Source organism: Nomascus leucogenys, chromosome 23 (genome assembly GCF_006542625.1).
Source record: "Nomascus leucogenys isolate Asia chromosome 23, Asia_NLE_v1, whole genome shotgun sequence".
Classification (NCBI taxonomy): Eukaryota; Metazoa; Chordata; class Mammalia; order Primates; family Hylobatidae; genus Nomascus; species Nomascus leucogenys.
In genome coordinates, this window is record NC_044403.1 from 30877138 (window position 1) to 30894775 (window position 17638).

The 17638-nt window shown below is 58.1% G+C and overlaps 2 protein-coding genes across 4 annotated transcripts in view; one reads left to right on the plus strand and one right to left on the minus strand.

Annotated features, from left to right (window-relative positions):
* CACNA2D4 (calcium voltage-gated channel auxiliary subunit alpha2delta 4) overlaps window positions 1-17638 on the plus strand; it is a 131325-nt gene that overhangs the window by 86645 nt on the left and 27042 nt on the right. The gene's annotated exons all lie outside the window — the stretch shown is intronic.
* LRTM2 (leucine rich repeats and transmembrane domains 2) lies at window positions 1007-17344 on the minus strand. 3 transcript variants are annotated; one of them, XM_030804403.1, is made up of 5 exons: window positions 16804-17344; window positions 10050-10270; window positions 9463-9603; window positions 6152-6742; window positions 1007-3501 (listed from the first exon to the last, which is right to left on the minus strand). In XM_030804403.1, the coding sequence occupies exons 3-5, from the start codon at window positions 9527-9529 to the stop codon at window positions 3047-3049; spliced, it is 1113 nt and encodes a 370-aa protein (XP_030660263.1). In that variant the 5' UTR covers window positions 9530-9603; window positions 10050-10270; window positions 16804-17344; the 3' UTR covers window positions 1007-3046. The 3 variants fall into 3 exon arrangements, with proteins under 3 accessions (XP_030660263.1, XP_030660261.1, XP_030660262.1); XM_030804401.1 differs by having other exon boundaries at window positions 10086-10270; window positions 16804-17180; XM_030804402.1 differs by having other exon boundaries at window positions 10086-10273; window positions 16804-17180.

A 17638-nucleotide genomic window follows, 5' to 3' on the forward strand; every position in this document is an offset into this window, starting at 1 on the left:
AGTGGGGCTCGGGAAGACTTGTCTTGGGCCCTGCTATAATTATTAGGGCTATAGGAGAGCAGCAACCCTACACTTATCACCACCTGGGGAAGGCGGACACCCCAGCTCTGCCGTGGAATGGAGCTGAACTCCCGGGGGACCCTGATGGTTCACCTCCCTCTAGGGTTTGCTCCTGGCTCGCTGGGTTGTTATCCAAAGGAAGATCCTAGGAAGGAGAAAATTCCGCCTTGGCCTCTGAAGACTAATGAACCATGTAGCCGAGGAGAGGGTTCTCGGGCCGAGCGTTGAGCCCGCTCTTTAATGGGGCTTGCAGCGTGCTCATGGTCCCAGAGTCTGATACTCTTCCTCATCCCCTCTACTCGGTGCCTCACTCCCCAGCCCTCCAGTCTGGGTTCACTCTGCAGGCCCAGAGTGTGGTTTGCCGGCACCTGAGTAAGCCCTGAACGGGCTCCTCCTCCCAGCCAGCAGCCCCGCCAGTGAGGCTGAAAGAACCCAGTCAGCCGAGGCCCCTCCAACTGCCCTCCCCTCCCACTGTGCAGCGGCATCCTCTGGGCAAACAGTGCCTTCTCGTCACGTGAGCCCATCTGTCCTGGCTGCCAGAGCCGATTCCTGTCAAGCCTGGGTGGATGGGCAGCACCCACAGGGCACAGGCCACGCTGGGCTTCCCAGCTCACCTTCGCACCAAACCTCGGTGCCGCCCAGCGAAGCTGCCCTGAGGCTCAGGAATCTGCCTGTCCGGCCAGGGTGAATGCACCATCCTGGCTCTGCCAGGCCACGAGCTCACTGCCCCCAGCCACAGGGCCTCGCTGCAATCCAGGACTTGGCCTCCGCCCTCTCCCAGCAGTGCCCTAGCCCTGGCCCTGGATGGGAGGCACTGTCTGTCATCAGAGCTCTACGCATCAGGGTCATGGCCACCGGCGCTTTGTCCAGCCTCCTGGGGAGGATGGGGGCAGGAAGCAACTCTCCTGGCACCCAGGTCCCCTTCCCACCCAATGAAACCAGGAAGTACGTAGGAAAATACAGTCTTTATTGGTCTTCTGAAACAACAAACCAGAAATATAATTTTGCCTTTAAAAATCTTCTGTCTCAGGCTAAAGATACCACCATTGACAATGCCCTCCCCTCCCTCCAGTCCCTTTAGAAAATCCCCAGATCTGGCACCAGCCCGCACGCCAAAAGAAGGAAGACTGTGGCCGCGGCAGGGCGGCCAGGGGTCCCAGTAAGCAGCCCATGCCAGGTGTCCTCTGTCCACCTGCCAGGACCGACGTCCTCACAGGCACTCCTCCAGGCCCCCAGCCCACCTCACCCACCCACTACTGCATGAGCAGGGAGGGTTGGAGCGGGGCACAGGAGCGAGGGCTGCCACCTCCCTCTGCTCAGACCCTTGGCTTCAGAGTTCTCGCTGGCTTCTTCCTGAGCCCCCGTCGAAATTCCATCCAAGAGCCAGGATCGAGCCTGATACCTCCTGAGCCTGTGGGCACGACACCTAGGTACCCACCATCTTCACACTCTGAGGAGGGGCGGAGCTAGGGAGGGGGACAGGTAACCTGGAAAACCTGCACTGCCTTGCAGCAGGTGGCTCCGTCCCAGACAGGCTCCCCACCCACTCTCTGGTTTGGCCCCCGCCTGGGTGCAAGGAAGTGCTCTAGGGAGCCACACTGAGCAGACAAATCCCGGGAACAGAGGCCCCATCCTGGGAGCCTCTGGGCAGCATGTGGCCACCCGCTCCCGCTCCTGGGCTCTGTCTGCGATAAGCTGGCAGGCAGTGAGCCTCAGGGGAGCCACCGTGTTCTCTGCCTGCCACCTGCTTTCCCCAGAGGGTGCCACCAATGGCAAAGCACCACCAAGTCCCAGACCTGAAATCACAGGCCAGGAGTACTGAAGATGGAGGGTGAGAGGCACAGAGTCATGGTGCCAGGCTGCAGGCTGTGGAGGAATCGGTGGGGGCCCCACAGGGCCTGGTGCTGTAAGGTGCGTGGGCAGGACCGAGGCAACAGCAGTGGTGTGTGGCTGGGTTCTCAGGAGGCCGCCATGCACACATGGAGCGGCTCCAGGCCCCTGGGTGGTGTCCCGGGAAAGCCCAGCAGGAGAGGTGTGAGAGGGTTACCATGGTGACAGGAGGTCTCCTCCAGTGGCACCACTTTGGCCCACTTTAGAGGATCTCAAAGGATCCTGGTGTTACTGGTTGAGTTCCTTCCTGCTGTTGACTTGAGAAGATTGCAGTGAGCAAGCGAGAGGCTCTGTGATCTCAGGGAGACCCCCGGGGGAAGAGCATGTGTCTGCTGTCCGAGTGCCCATAGCCTGGGTCTCCATGTGACCGTGTGCATGTGCGTGTGCGTGTGCGTCTGTGTGTTCTTTCAAGCTATGTGACTGCACTGGTGATGCAATGGGTGTGTGAGTGAATTAGCGAATGCAGGAGCATGTGGTCAGTGTGGCCTATAGCAGATCCAGGGGCACGATGGCATCGGCCAGGGGTGTATGGTGTTTCTGAGTGCTGGGTCCCGATGGCAGGGCTGGTGTGTTTGCACATTGGTACCAACAGTTGTAGAGCTGGACCAGCTTTCACACTGCAGGGGTGTTAAGAACGTTTTTCTGGCTTAGGAGAGAGTCTCAGAAATCTACCTTCATCCCTCAGATCCCTCCCTCCCCAACCCCTCAGTGCAGGTGAGGTGGGACCAGCAAGGTAGGAAGAGTCACCAGCTATGGCCACCCCAGGGCAGGAAGGGCGACGGGAATGCCCAGTCTGGAAGCCTCCTCTTGCACACACCTCCTTGCTTTGCTGTGGCCAGAGCTTAGGGAGATTCCCCAGATGTTCCAAAGATTTACTGGCCCACAGAGGCGCATCAGCAGGAGCCCCCAACACGGTGGCTTTCAGGGAGCCTCGAAAGTGCAGGGAGAGAACCCGCTCTGGCTTGTCTGCTGGAGGGCAGGGAGGAGAGTGGACTGGGGGAGGCAACGGCCAGCGCCGGGTCAAGGTGGGGGCTGTGGCTGAGCAATGCCTTGTGCTCTCCCCGCCCTTCCTACCTGGCTGGGTGGGGGCGGGCGCTCAGGCCACAGAAGAGATCTGCTTCTGGTCCTCGTGCTCGCCCTCGGGGTCCCCCATCAGGGGCTGGCGCTTTTTGAGCTCCCGGTGGTACTTGGCCATGAGGGAGGCGTAGATGCAGCCATAGGCAGCGGCCACCACCATCATGATGCAGACGATGCCGCACACGACCCCCGCGATGATCACCGTGCCCATGGCGCGCCTCACGCTCGCCGGCCGGTGCCTCTGCTTCTGTGGGCAGGCTGTGCTGGGCTCCGGCTCTGGCTCAGCCCCGGGCTTGGGCTTAGCAGGCTCTGGACTGGCCTTGGTGCAGGGTGGCCCAGGAATATCCAGCCCAGCTGAGCTATTCTCGTCCTCCAGCTGGGAGCAGTAGTTGAACATCTCCATGGGGACCATCCGCATGTCCTTCCCCCTCAGCTCCTTGGGCAGGGTGCAGGCAAGCTGGTCCAAGCGCCCCCCTGCATGCAGAAGAAAAAAAGAGGGGCTGACCAGGCATCCAGAACTCGCACTCCCTCTCCCCGTCCCCACCTCCCCAAAACGGAAGCCCCAGAAGGTAGTTTTTATCAGCAATGTAGTCAATCCTGGAATCACCATCTATAGAAGAGGAAGCGGAGGAGGGAAAACAGCATTGATTGAGCCAAGTCCACAGTGAGTTACGTATATCGTGCCATTTCATCCTCGCAGAAGCCATGTGAAATGGATATTGTCTTTATTCCCATTTTATAGAGAAGCATGCAGCCACTTCCATCCGGCCTGTCCTCTCCCAGGCCAAACTGACCCACAGAGTAGGGCAGTGCTGACGTGGGGAGGTTCCCAGGAAAGGGCTGTCATTAGAGAGCTGAGCGTCCCTGCCACACTCTCTGCCCCCGAATCTGCCTGCTCGTCACCTGTCTGTGAGCCCAGGATACCGTTCTCAACACAGCATCTTATCCTTCCAGGGTTCTTACCTCTCACTCAAAGGACAGCAGTCAAAACCCACTGCCTGTGCCACTGCCCCTCCGTGCAAGACCTTTTGGTTGCCTAAGAATGGGCAGCTCCCTTCTTGGTGTAGGGAGGAAAAGAGTTGGGCAGGAATGTTCTCCTTTCCCTCCTTAGGAGCAATCCAGTTGGCCTCATCAGTGCCCTAACCACAGCCCTGTGAGTACAAAGGCATCTGGAGGGGGAATCCTGGAGGCACATGAGGCCAAGGAGAGGAGGCTGGTGTTGATGAGGAGATGTGGGCACATGGGTGCACAGGCTCACCAGGATGTCTTCACGATGATGGTGGAGCCTGGCTCGGACATAGGGAGACACAGATGCAGGACAGGGGTAGGGTGAGAGAGAGGGTGGCTGAGGACAATAATCTGTCTAGACGTCCCCTAGGAAGTGAAAGTTGGATTCTGGCCCTCTTTCAGCTTCCAGTGAAATCTAGATGCAGGCACTAGACCTCCTGCTGAAAAGATGCAGGCTGCAGCCACTCTGTCACTGGCAGCTCCTTCTGTAGCCCATCTGCCACAAGTCTCCTCATACAATAGGCATCAATCTTTCCCATCCCATCGGGATGCCGATGGAAATATTCCAGGATTTTGTTTTTAAGAAATGCAAGGTTGAAAGCAACTCTGCTGTGGAAAAAGTCTGAAAAATGTACATTCTCATGGCATGCCTTTTTGTGCTGGGAATTCAGTTCCCGACGACCGTAGGACAGGAGGGTCTGAAGACACCTGGCCTAGTTCCCCTGTGCGGCCGATGCCTGGGTGGCCTGCAGCAAACCTCCATCCCAGGAACATGTATCAGTGCTGCCTGGGGACGCAAAGCTGGGTGCTGACAGGGAGATGCAGCCTCATTTCCCTGCTCGGAAGACGCAAGGTTGAATCCTGGCTGTGTCATCTTGTGAAAATTATTTAATTTATTTAATTACTTATGAGTTTTAGTTTTCTTAGCTGTAAAATAAGAAGGTCTATCTCAATTAGCTGCTGTAAGGTTTAAAATCATGTACATGAAAAGACATTGGTAAACTGGAAACTATGTAAGTGGTAAACTGGAAACTATGTAAGTTGTAATCATTATTTCCCCACTCATGAAAATGGGAGAAATTATCATAGTGACTAACATTTTGTGGCACTTTATAGTTCGTAAAACATTTTTAATTAACTAACAGAGGAGAATTTCATGGAAATAATTGAAATTGTGGCTGGAGATGAAATGAAAGTAGTAAGCCTTTAACGAAAAGCATTGGCATTATTTTCATGACTTAAATATTGATTCGTTGGCTCAGCAAACATTCATTGAGCATCTTCTTTGTGCTGGGCACCTCTCAAGCCATGTTCCGTGCACTGCCGCATTTAATTCTCACAATGACCCTAAGAAATAGATACTGTTTCCTTCCCACTTTACAGACAGGGCCCTGCCACAGCGAGAGGGTAACCAGCTTCTCAAGATCACACAGCTAGCAGGTGGCAGAGCCCAAATTCAGACGCAGGCCTGGCCGTCCTCACCACCGTCTTGCGCACCCGCCTCTCCCATGTCATGTGATCATGTCATAGGTCATTACAGCACTTTCCCATATTAAAGACAAGGGGAAGGGAAGAAAGTAAAACCTAACCCATTTGACTTCTTTTTAAAGTTTGGATAACAAAACTTGGGAGAGAAAGTTGGCACTGTCACCAAAAGGAAGATTTGGTTTCACTGAGGATTCATTCTATTCCCCTCTCATGTAGAGCTGTTTTTCTCCCTCCTTCTACCACACTGGGGAAGCCCACAGGCAAACCTGGTGGGGTACAAAGCCCAGGTGTCTTTACTTCCCTTATGTAACCTAAGAAAGGGAGATCTAGTTCAGTGGGTCCTCCTAGGAGAAAGCGGGGAACTGGCTGGGGGAGGGGATGCAGAGCAGGGAGGGGAGGGTGGGGGTGGAGGGAGCAGCACCAGCCTCTCTCCCATTGGCAGGAAGGGTGATGGCTCATCTGAGGGGAGGCTTGTGACTTTTCTAGCCGAGCTGGCACAGAGGCAGGGTCGCCCCCTTCTTTCCCCTGGCCTGCTCTCTGAGTCAGCACCCAGCCACCAGGAGGAAAGTGTGGGGCCAGAGGTGATTGTCCCAATCCCTCGAGCCCCAGCAGGGCCGGCTGTGCTCACCTCGGTAGGAGAACCACTCCATCCAGTGTTTGAACTCACGCAGGTTACAGTCACACTCCCAGGGGTTATCCCCCACCTGCAGCAGCTGCAGGTTCGCTAGGGGTTCAAATGTCAGCCGGTCCAGATTCTGCAGACGGTTGGAGCGAAGCGAGAGGGAGCGCAGAGCCAGGAGCCCGTCGAAAAGGCCAGGGGGCAACTGGGCCAGGCCGTTGATGGACAGGTCCAGGTGGCGGAGCAGCGGCGAGTGCCGCAGTAGGTCCCTGTCCAGGGTCCTGATGCTGTTATTGCGCAGCTGCAGCTCAGTCAGATTCGTCAGGTCCCCGAAAATGGAGTGGGGCAGCTGGTCCAGGAAGTTGTTGGACAGGTCCAACCGCTGCAGGCTGGACAGGTTGGCAAAAGCCCAGCTTGGCAGGGCACTCAGCTTATTGTTCAAGAGCAAGAGGGTTCGGGTGGCCGCGGGCACATCTGGGGGCACCGTGGTGAGGCCTAGGCCACTGCAGTCCACCTCCAGGCTGCGGCTGTCACACTTGCAGGAGAAAGGGCAGGTGGGGAGGGCCTCCACAGCATACAGGGCGATCCAGCAGGTGATCCCTTGGTGGGAGGCACAGACGGGGGAAAGAAAGCAATAGGACAGGTCACCACCTCCTGCTTCTCTTCTCTCCTTTCTAGCTCATAACAGGCTCTTGGCTTTATCTCCTTTGGCACAAACCACAGTCAATGCATAAACATTTATTAACCACATAAAAGGATAATTAACAAATCCAAAGCCATTTCCATATTAATGGACATCACACAGTGTCTGCAGGGTGCCCTGCCTTGCCACACATCTGGCAGAGAAAGCACTTGACTGGAGAATGACCCTGCAGACTCAGCCAGAGCCCAGAGGACAAGCCATGCTGGTGCACAGTGATAGGAAGCTCACAGGGCCTCCCACAGTCATCTCCTGGGGAGTTTGGGTCCCATTGACACCATGGATGTTGACACATAAAGGAGATAAGGTTGTCAGAGAAGCCTGCTCCCATGCCCTCTCCCAGTATCACTGCCGGGACAAAGTTTCTCTTTCCCAAGGAAAATGGCCAGGCTGCTGGCTCCCTCCCCTCTGTGGCCCACCCCAACTCTGGAGCTGTGTATGGAAAGGCGAGAGCACAAAACAGCTCTCCTAGCCCTGTCCTTCACAGCTTCCCAAGTGCTGTTCTGTTTCCATGAACCCCACACCCGTGATGACGCCAGCAACTTGGCACGAGGATTTAGAGCCCAGGCTGTGCACCTAGGGTCCCACTGTGGGAGAGACAGGCTAAGACGCACAAACCCACTTCAACACTGACAAATCGTGGGGCCCAGGACACATTCCACATTAACCCCCACCCTAAAGCCATCCAGGCTCTCAGCCTGGGCTTCTGTTCCTAGGGGCCGTAGGGCAGCATTCCTGCACAAAGGCCCAATTAACAGAATTCCTTTCCTGGTCCCATCTTTTGCCCAAGACCCTTCTTCATAGCGAGCGTGGGGTCCCGTCTGTAGGCCTGGGAGAAGTGACCCTCAGGGAACAATCACATCAGAGCAGTGCCTTCCATTGTGCAGCAGCCCTTTCCAATAGTGGCCTCAAAAACCCCTAAGTGTCCTCCTGAGTAGCAGAGAAGCCTGCTCATCGTGAAAGAGAACTGGGAAGAATTCAAAATAGTTCAGCCCCACCAGGTCAGCCCAGCCAAGGTCAGTTCCACCCAGCCTAGAGAAAAGATCCCAGCCAGAGAACTGATAGAGAAGTTCAGATCCAGCTCACAGCCCATCGGCCCACCCCGACCTGGGACCTGGGACCTGGGACCTGGCTGTCCTGGGACCAGCCGATGGGCTGTGAGCTGGGTCTGAACAGCCTTGAGTCTTGTCCAGTAGGGTTCTGGGTGTCTGGTGTCCCAAAGGGTGGAGCTTGAAGGAATAGGATGAGACCCTCCCCTTCCCTGCCTGGAGGATCAATGACAGCTGACAGCTGACATGTGGCTAGATCTGGCCTAGGCCTCCCTGCAGCCTAACAGCGAGCCTCGCTGTTCTTGGTGAGAAGTGAGCACAGGCACAGCCATGGAAGCCACTGGAGACCCTTTTTCTGGCCATCTTGGGTTACCTCATGTCTCCACTCACCCTCTCACCCCTCTGAGCCCGTCTGCTACCAGATCAGCCAGCCCCATACCACCACCCCAAGCCATTTGAAAATCAGCATTCTTCAGACTTGACTTTCCCCAGGAAATAAAATCCAACCCATTCAGCTCCCTCTCAGAAGGATCTGCATCACCAGAAGCCGCTCGCCCCTCCCAGAGAAGGGCCTGACAGCAGGCCAAGAGGGCCGCTGCGGAAGGGCAACTCCCTGCCCCCACACCGACCTCCCTGGAGACCAGGGTGGCATAAAAGCTCCAGTGACAAGAAAACATAATCCCGTATTGCGAGGTGTTGAGTGATGCTAGAATGAGGTTGAAAGGAGATCTGAGTCACTCGGGGGCCAGCCTCTCTCACGTGGTGAATAATTCAGGCTGCCCGTGCTGGGCGTTGGATCACAGGGCTGGCCCCAGCGGGAAGTCAGGCGGGACCTCCCTGCCACCGTGTAGCCTTGGGCAGACCAGCCCTTGCTGACCTTGTCCCTTTGCCACATATAAAGAGAATTCTCAGCACTCCTTTCACCCTGACAGCTGACAAGCACTGCCTTCATTCACGCTTCCTCCCCTTTTTGGTAAATGGACGGCTCAGTCTGCCTATATGCAGGAGGGGTTGGACCCACTCCCCAAAGTCTCTTCCAGCACCGCATCCCACGAGCCCACTAGGTCCTCTACTGAGAGTTGGGAAAGCAGAGGCATAAGGAGCATAAGAGACACCTCCAAGCTGACCCAGCTCCTGGCCGAGGCCAGCCGAGGGGGCAGTTCCCCATGGGAGCAAAAGGGCTGGCCGCAGTCTGTGAAACAGGCTGACAAGCTCAGGTGACACCAGCGAGGCTGTTTAAGACTCAGCAGGCCTGCGTTCCAGCAGAGCTCTTCTCTTATCGGGGGCCCCAGCAAGGTCACAGAGACTTACCTGGGGGAGGTAGAACAACTGTCGTGGCCTCCAACTCCAGGTCTAACCACTCAGCACTCAGCGGTGACTGACTGGCAGGGATGCTGTCCCCATGGGCATGACCCTGGCTTCCCAGAACATAGCCTCAGGTATTCCAGGAAGATCTGGCCTAGGCCTCCCTGCAGCCAGAGTGTTGCTAAGGCCTCATATGGCGCTACCTACAGTCACCTCGGCACCCCCACCCCATCCACACCCTCCTCCGGGGCCAGGGATGTACTCACAGGAGACCTGCCTCCACTGCAGGGCAAGCCTGCCCCTCTGCTCAGGGCTGCTGCCTGGTGCCAGCATGGTGAGGCCCACGGCTCTCTCCGGGCCCTGTCGTTCTGGGGAGAGAGGAGCCCCTGGTGCGCCGCCTGTCAGTCCTGAGGGAGGGAGGAGCACTGAGCGCAGGCAGGCGTGGGAGCCCCGTTCCAGCCCAGGGGTTAGGGAGAGGGCCCGGGTGTCTCTTTACACTCCTCATGCCCTCTCCTGTTCCTCTCAGTTATGATTCCCTGGGTGGGGGGAAGAAGAGGAGCCAGGAAGCCTTCAACCCCCTGGGGTGGGGGCAGGGCAGGCTTCGGCTTTCCAGGAGCCCGAGGGTCAGGCACAGTGCTGCAAAGCTGGGGGTGCACCTGCGTGCCCACCCAGCCTCATCTGCCTTCTTGTTGCCTCTCGTGTATGTTGATCACTCAAATGTTTTCATGGCAACCTGGTCTCCCATTTGGGCATTCCTTGAGTTATGGGTGGAAAAACTGAGGTCGTCTCTTCAAAGTGAGCAGAGTGAGGTCACAGGCCACAACTGTCACTTGTCCCCGGAGGCTCCCCTCACCTGGGTCCCAGTTTCTCCAGCCTCACCACAGCTCACCATTGCCCAAGGGAGGCAGGGGCCAGGCCGTTGGCAGCTGCAGCCGCGTAGGGTGTGAGCCGCTGGATGGCCTGCCGCTCCCCCCTGCACCACCGACGCCCACGCGGAGGTGAATAGCAGCACTCTGTCTTCCGCCAGCCGGGCTATAATAAGACTCATCAGCTCAGGGGTTCATGCTGTGGCAGCTGCTAGGAAGAGACAGGGACACAAGGAGAGGTGAGATCGCAGAGCAGGGGCGCTGAGGTGGCCAGGGTGCAGGAGCAGGCTTCCTTCGGAGCGGACAAGGGGGCTCTTACCCTTTCTAGGGTCTGCCCCCCAGTGTCTCCCAACTGGGACACAGGCTGTGTGCTGGAGTCTCCACTTCCTTCCAGATGGGAGGCCCAGGCTGCCAGCCCATCAGAGAGGGGGACAGGGGACTGGCATGTGTTTACCTGCTGCAGCTGGCAGGGGCGGGGACAGGGAGGGAGGGAGGATGCCCGCACCCCTGTCCTTTGCCCTCCACGGGCTCCCTGCATCAGCCCACCACTCCAGGCGGCTCCCAGCCTCTGACCTTCCTTGGTTGCCAGATTTGTCGCTGGGTGATTCCTGGTTGCAGCCTCCCTCTCCCTGCCCCCATGGGCCTATGTAATTCTGGGAGCCCAGGAGACAATATCAGAGTGAAAAAGGCAGGCCCAGAGGTGGAGGGAGCTGCTGAGAAGCTTCAGTGCTGAGCCCAGAATCTTGGCCTGTCTGTGCAGGTTTCCCCTCGGGCATTAGGGTTCTGCTGCAAACCCTGTTGCCCCCATCTTCTCCCCTCTGCTTCCCTCGGCCCCTCCCTCCTTGGGTGCTCCTCAGGCGGCCACAGCAGTGCTCAGTTAGAACAGGACAGTCGGCTCTGCCCCCGGCAAGGGCAGCCTGCTGAGGAGCGGAGCACTGCCCTCTCAGCTGTCTTTCCTCCCCTTCCCCCACACAGCGAGGGTGCCAGTCCGCCGAGGGCCCTGCAGGCGTTGGCAGAGGGGTCACAAGACTGGGCACAGATGTGGGATCGCAGGCGGCCCAGGTGCCCATGCAGCCCTCAGGTGGACCCACGTCCCTGGCATGAGGGGTGGAGGAGCCCCTGAGTGTGGCGCTGTCATGGTTCTCTAACCACTGTCTCGAGGCCAGGCTGCAGTGGGCTCCTGGTGCCAGTTGGCAGGGGTGGGGGCTCTGGGTCCAAATCTCCGGCCAGTTCTTTAAACAAACTGCTTAAACCCTCGGGGCCTCAGCTTCTTTATGTCTAGAAATGGTGACCGCAATACCTGCTTGGTGAAATTTGTATGAGGATCAATCTAGTGAAGGGAAGAGAGTTGACACACCCAGTGCACATCACCATGGAAATTCAGGCAGAGGCTCCTGCTCCTAGCTTGGACTTGAGCCCAGGACAGGCGTGAGGGAGCAGCAGTTCCTCCCTCCAAGGGAGAGGGGTGTCAGCAGCAGGTCTATGTGACGGCTTTCTTTCCCGATCCCACCAACCTCACCTGTGAGGTTACTTCTCATTCCTGAGCAGCCGGGGCCTGTGGAGTCTATGTATTTCTGCCCCACCCCTACAGCCCTCACAGGCCTGCCTTCAAACAGCAGCGTCCACGCTGTCTGTCCCTCGAGCCCTGACCTTCAGCATAATCTCTCTTACTCAGTGAAGAATATCCATATCAAGAGCTCACAGTCCATGGCCACCCAAGACACAGAGATGTTGATCACTTGCCCAAGGTCACATGGTAAGTCCAGGACTGGATTGCAGGTTTTAGAGCCAGGCTGCTCATCACTCCCTGGCGACTGTCACCCAGCAGTGGCCCTTTCAGGGAGATACTTATATGTGCACAGAGCAGGGCACACACACAGGCTTCCCAGACCTGTGCTTGGAGCTCTGTACACAGCACATGATGCAAACACACACCCACAGAGAGCTGTGCAGCTAGGCATGTGCTAACATACATGTGCCTGCATGCTTGCACACATGCACACACGCACCTTGCTGGCAGCACTCCAGCACTTCTCAAATGCCAACACTCAGGCAGCTGAGTGAGATGCCGCTAAGTTCCCAAATGCCCCCAGCAGACGATGTGTAAGCCACCTCCAGCCTGGAACTAAGGTCTAGAGAGAACCCCTGCAGGGCAGTCCCTAACCCATAAGACACCTCCTCTGCTCCGGGCCCATGTTGAGGCTGGATTCCCCATCCAGGTGTCTGCTCCCACTCCTTCCAGCTTGCTGCAGGCAGATGGGTAGTGGAGAAGCCCTCCCACCCAAGCTCAGGCCAGTCTCCACCTGAGGCTTCTGCCTCCCCTGGATAGGCTCCTCTTTTGCATCCCACTGCACCCTTTCCCGTCCCTCAGTGCCTCCCACACTGTGAGCCCAGGGGTTAACCAGCAAACAGGCTGGTGAAGGTGGCCTCTTGTGCAGGTTGGAGGTCCCATCTCCAGCCTCGAATGGGATGTCACCTGCACAAGTCAGGCCAGTCCCCACAATGCAGACCCACAGGCGCTGTCTTGCAAGGTGGCAAGACACCGTTGATCCTGGTATTGTTTAGAGAAATGTGATAAAAACAAGGGCCCCAGGTCCATGCGGATATGCCCTGTGCTCTCTTAGCAGCTAATCCTGCCTCCCTGGGTACTTTGGGCTTGGACACCAGGGCCTTCCCGAGAGCGGGAAGAACAGCGCAGCTCGCAGGGGACACCAGTCATATGTGTGTGGCACCACAGAAGGACTCCTAGGGAGAGGTGGGGCTGCAGCCAGCACTCCCTAGTTCCTTAGCCTCTGCCTACCAACACACCTCCATCCAAAGGACCCTTCCCACCCCCAGAAGAGTGGAGCCTCCTTAAGGAAAGGGGGTGACCTACATTGGGAGGCTTGGAGAGCAGCTGCCGCAGCAGGCACTGACAGCTGCTGAAATGAATTCACAGTCTGGGACGGAAGTCCCTACCCAGGGTGCAGCATGGGGGACAGCGAGATCTCCTATCTCCAAGTCCCATGGCCTCATCCACTCTGGATGCTGGGCCTGCTCCTAACCCAGTCCTAGAGACAGGGAGGCCAAAGATAAGGGGCTAGGCCTCCATGGAGTCCCTCGCCTCCCTTCCAGAGAGAGCCAGGATTGGAGAATGGGGCTGGAGAGCTCAAAGCAGTCAAATGAGGAACTCTGGAGGGCCAGAAACATGGGGCTTTGGGTGTAGCCTGTTGCAACTCAAAGTGTGGCCCACGGACCAGCAGCATTGGTCTAGCTTGGGAGCCTTGTAGGAAGGCAGTCTCAGGGCCCACCCAGAATGACTGAGTCAGAATCTGCATTTTAACAAGATCCCCAGGGGATTTTCATGCATATTTGAGTTTGATACGACTAGGCCGGGCACCTCTCAGCAGGGCAAACGGCCACCGAGGAGACCGTGCTGGCCTGTCCCTGAGCCTCCAGGACCCACTGAGAAGCTAACTGGGACCTGGGGAGAGAAAAAATTACCACAGTCACAAACCTGTGTAGTTTTCTTAATCCTTGTAACAACTTTCTGAGGTTAGTGTTCTTGTTACTATCATTTTGCAGATGGGGGAAACTGAGGCACCAGAAATTAAATAACTCACCTAAAGTTAGGCAAATGGAACCATACGGCTCTGAGTCCGAGCTCTCTGGCTCCTAACTCAGTTGTCTGTCTGCTTACACGTGGGGGTTACTTGTACAGGAAAGCCAGAGGTAGGAAAGGAAGACGCCGCCTTTCCTCTGAACGTCCTCAGCAGTGTCCACGGCACTGCCTGATCCACTCTCGCTGGAGCTGAGAAGGCAGCTGTTTTTGTCCCCATTGCCCTGATGAAGGAACAGGCTTTGTGACTTGCTGGACTGAGATGCAAGCAAGCCAGGTTCTCCTCTTCTCAGCCTCCCATCTTGAAGTCCTGGGAGGCCTAGATCTTACGAAGGGTGGGGGGGCTTTCCAGAAACCTTTCTGGCCGGGGGTTGTGTGCTGAGGTGAGGGGAGTAGGCCGGAGCTCTGTTCTGGGGGAGCCAAGGCTGGGGAGGCCGTGGGGGAGCAGGAGGCCCCAGTAGGAGCAGGGGGTTCCACGTGCGGAGCTGAGTGGGCTGTAGCCACCCCAGGAGACTGGGGGTGGGAGCTGCCTCCCTGCTAGCACCCCACCCGGCCCCCTCAGAGCATGGAACAGCCTGCACGCACTCACTCACTGCAGAGAGCTAGGTTGGGACAGCAGGAGCCTGGACGGCTCCGTGCACCTGCCCCTTCCGTTTCTCCTCAGATGGAGGTTAATTAATCTAGTCTCAGACTCTAGCTAGAAACCTCCAGCACACTCACCACAGACCTGGTGTCTGCACCCTTCCTCTCAGGCTTCTGCGCATGTCTATCCCTCCACATCAAGCATCCAAGACACACAGCCAGTTAATGCCCATCGGGCCTCCACCTCTGAATTCCTGACTCCTGGGCCATCAGGCCAGCCCTAGGGTGCGCCCACTCCCCCAGTATCTCCCCTTGGTCAAGGGTCCACACCCCTCAGCATGGAAGAGTCACAGAACTCGGGGGTAAAAGGGGCATTGGCAGCCACTCTGCTGCCCCCTTCACTCTGCGGAGGGCCAGAGAGAGGCAGAGCCAGGACTGGGTCCACGCCCTGGGCCTGCAGGGGCCGTGCCCTTCCGCCAACCCCAGGAAGGCTGAGAGGGAGGCCGGAGAGTGGGCAGCCAGAGCCCCGGGCCAAAGACAGCCTGAGATTCCATGTGGCTAGGACGCAGGGGAGGCTGCCACGGCCATCTAGGCTGGGCTCCCCCGCCGCTGCCCGTCTGGGCATCCAGGCCCTCTAGGACACCTGCCCATCACCCCCATCACACACACTGCCCAGGCAACAAGGAACCAGGTTTTTAAAATCTCTATATTTGTACTTGGAACAGCCATATGCCCCCCTGGTTCATTTTAAAACACATGCCCCATCCTCACCCCCAGCCTCCTGCACCCCCGTTTCCTTGTCAAATATTCCCAATCTCAAACAGACCCTCTGGGAAGCAGAACAGAGAAGCCTCCTGAGTGGCCCCTCATGGGAGCTGCTCCCTGACATGAAGGAGGCTCAGGTGTCCACTGGGCCCTGGGGCCGGGCTCAGGGTGGTGTTCCCAGGCAGGGCACAGGGGAGGCTTGGCTGGGGGAAAAAGGAGGAAGAGCAGAGGGGCAGACAGCCTCTATGCTGGCTCCTTTCTCCTCTGCCCACCCCCAGAGCTCCCAGACACCCCCAACCATCACATACATGCCGTCCCTTCCCCCTTGCTACACTGCCCGCTGAGGCCCAAGCAGCCCAGAGGCGGCCCCTGGGCTCTAGTGCCTGGGAAACGGGAGCAGGGTTTGCTCCTCCTGGGCCCAGACAAGCTTCTGTCAAACCCCAGAGACACCAGATCGGCTGCTTAAGGAGCCTCTCTCCTTCCCCCTCCCCACGGGCCTGGCTTTCCTGGTCTCCCTCTTTTGGCAGTGCTGAGACTTTCTTTCTGCCGGTGGGGAGGTGGGGGTGGGAAGAGCTGGGCTCTTCTTGGCAGCTCGGAAGCTGCTGTCGGGTTTCCCTACCAGCTGGACTTCCCCCGCCTCAGCTCCACGTGCTCGGCTCCCTCCCCGCCCCCACCTGAGGCAGTTATCTAAGCTGCAGGGGTGTCATCTGAGTCACAAAGAGGCCCTGCCCAAGTAGCCCTGACAGCCGGGTGCCAACACCCCCCAGAAATGTGGACAGCTTGGGGGTGGGGCAGAGACGGCTGCCAACTGGAACCCAGCCCCAGACCTGCGGGGAGGTGCAGGGAGGGACTCCTGGTCAGGCTACTCCTCTCTCCAGCACTGTCCAGATGGGCCTGGGGGATTGACAGCAACTGTCCCGCTCTACTCAGGGTGTCCATGCCCCCTGCTTGGGTGAAGAAGCCAGGCAAGCCTGGCCCCGCTGTGTACCCCCCACCCAAGCTCACTGCCCAGCCGTCACTAAGGCTCCCTGACCCGTTTGCAGATGGACGGCTGGGTGCACAGCTGCGGGACACCCCAGCAGGTTCTCGCAGGCCTGGCTCTCCTGTCTTGCCCTTGGGCTAGCAGGGAAGGACTGCGATACTCCTCTCACTTGCCCACTCCCAGCCTCACCCTCACCAGGCAGGCTTCATGCACAGCTGAGTGGACCCATGCTCGTCTGGGGGAGGGTTCCTCCACACCCTTGTCCAAGGACAGCCACCTGCAGGCAAACTCTAGGGAGGCCCAGGCCCTGGGTCTGTGCCTGTGCTTCTGACATCCAGGCCCTCCACCCTGCCACCCTCCACCCCAAGCCTTCCTCTGACCTGGCCCTGTCCCAGCACCTGGCTGCCATCCCAACCGCTTCCCATGACCTCCGAGTTTCTTGGGGCTGTCTGTGCAGAGCCGGGCAGAATGACAGCACAAGGCTGTTGGCTACTTCTCCCATGCTGCAGGGACCGGTTTCTATGCCACCCGGGACTGTCATCTGGCGCCAGCGCTGCCCTCCTCCCCACTTCCCAGCAGAATCCACAGCTCTTGTCCCCAGCACTGTGGGCTCAGAGTGCCCAGTGTCGTGCACCTTTGGGATGCTCAGGTGCCTGAGCCCGAGCAGCTTCTTCGGCCCCAGCAATTGCCCGCAGGTAGGAAGCAACTGCAGCTATTCCTGCAGGGCAGAGATGGCCGGTCCCCACTTCCCATGCCCCGACCACCCCATCCCCACCAACCCTCCATTCCTTTCTACCAGCCACTCGGCACTCACCCGTCTTTACTCTGACCGCAAACGCCTTCAATCAGGTGGCTCTCGACCCTCCAGTAAGACCCTCCTGGGATTCCTAGAGAAATCCAGACACCACCGGCAGGCAGAGCGCAGTGGGCACTGGTGCCAGAGTCTCCACTCAGCGGGAGCAGCGGCTGGCACACAGCACACAGCACCAGGAGGTGGACTGCTTGAGGCAGACAGGGGACGGGGCTGCTGGGTCAGTCACAAACTGAGAAGGAAAGAGAGGGATGGAGGGAGAGAGAGAGGAGAAAGGGAAGAAAGGGGCGAGGGAGGAGAGCGCGCGCGTGTGCGCGAGCAGCAAGCCAGAGCGGAGCGAGGAGTGACAGCTGGGGTGCATCTGTGATGACAGCGGCAGCAGCACACACAGGCGCACACCAGAGGCGCCACGGCCGCGAGGGCAGCGCTACGCTGGCCACGCTCACATTTCAGTGGAAAAAGGCGCCTGTGGATGAATCGCTGCCGACCCCAGGGAGGAGGAAAGCAGTTTCGCCACCACCTCCATCTTCCATCCTGTGCCTCCAGGCTCTCCCTCACCCCCTGGCTGCACCTGTCTTCTGTGCCTGTCTCCTCTTTTCCCCTCCATCTGGGGAAAGAGGGACAGGCGCAGACACAGAGCAAGCGGCTGACTTTTGTTCCGATGGAGGCCCCCCTGGGAAGCTGGTCTTTCTCCTGTTTTAGAGACATGCAGGGCAGACTCTCCCATCCTGCCTGAGAGAAGGAAAAACCGAGCCCTTCTCTCAGTCATACAAAAGAAGGGTGCACAGGGATGTCCATGTGCCAGATGGCCCTACAGGAAAGGGCCCTGAACCCCCAC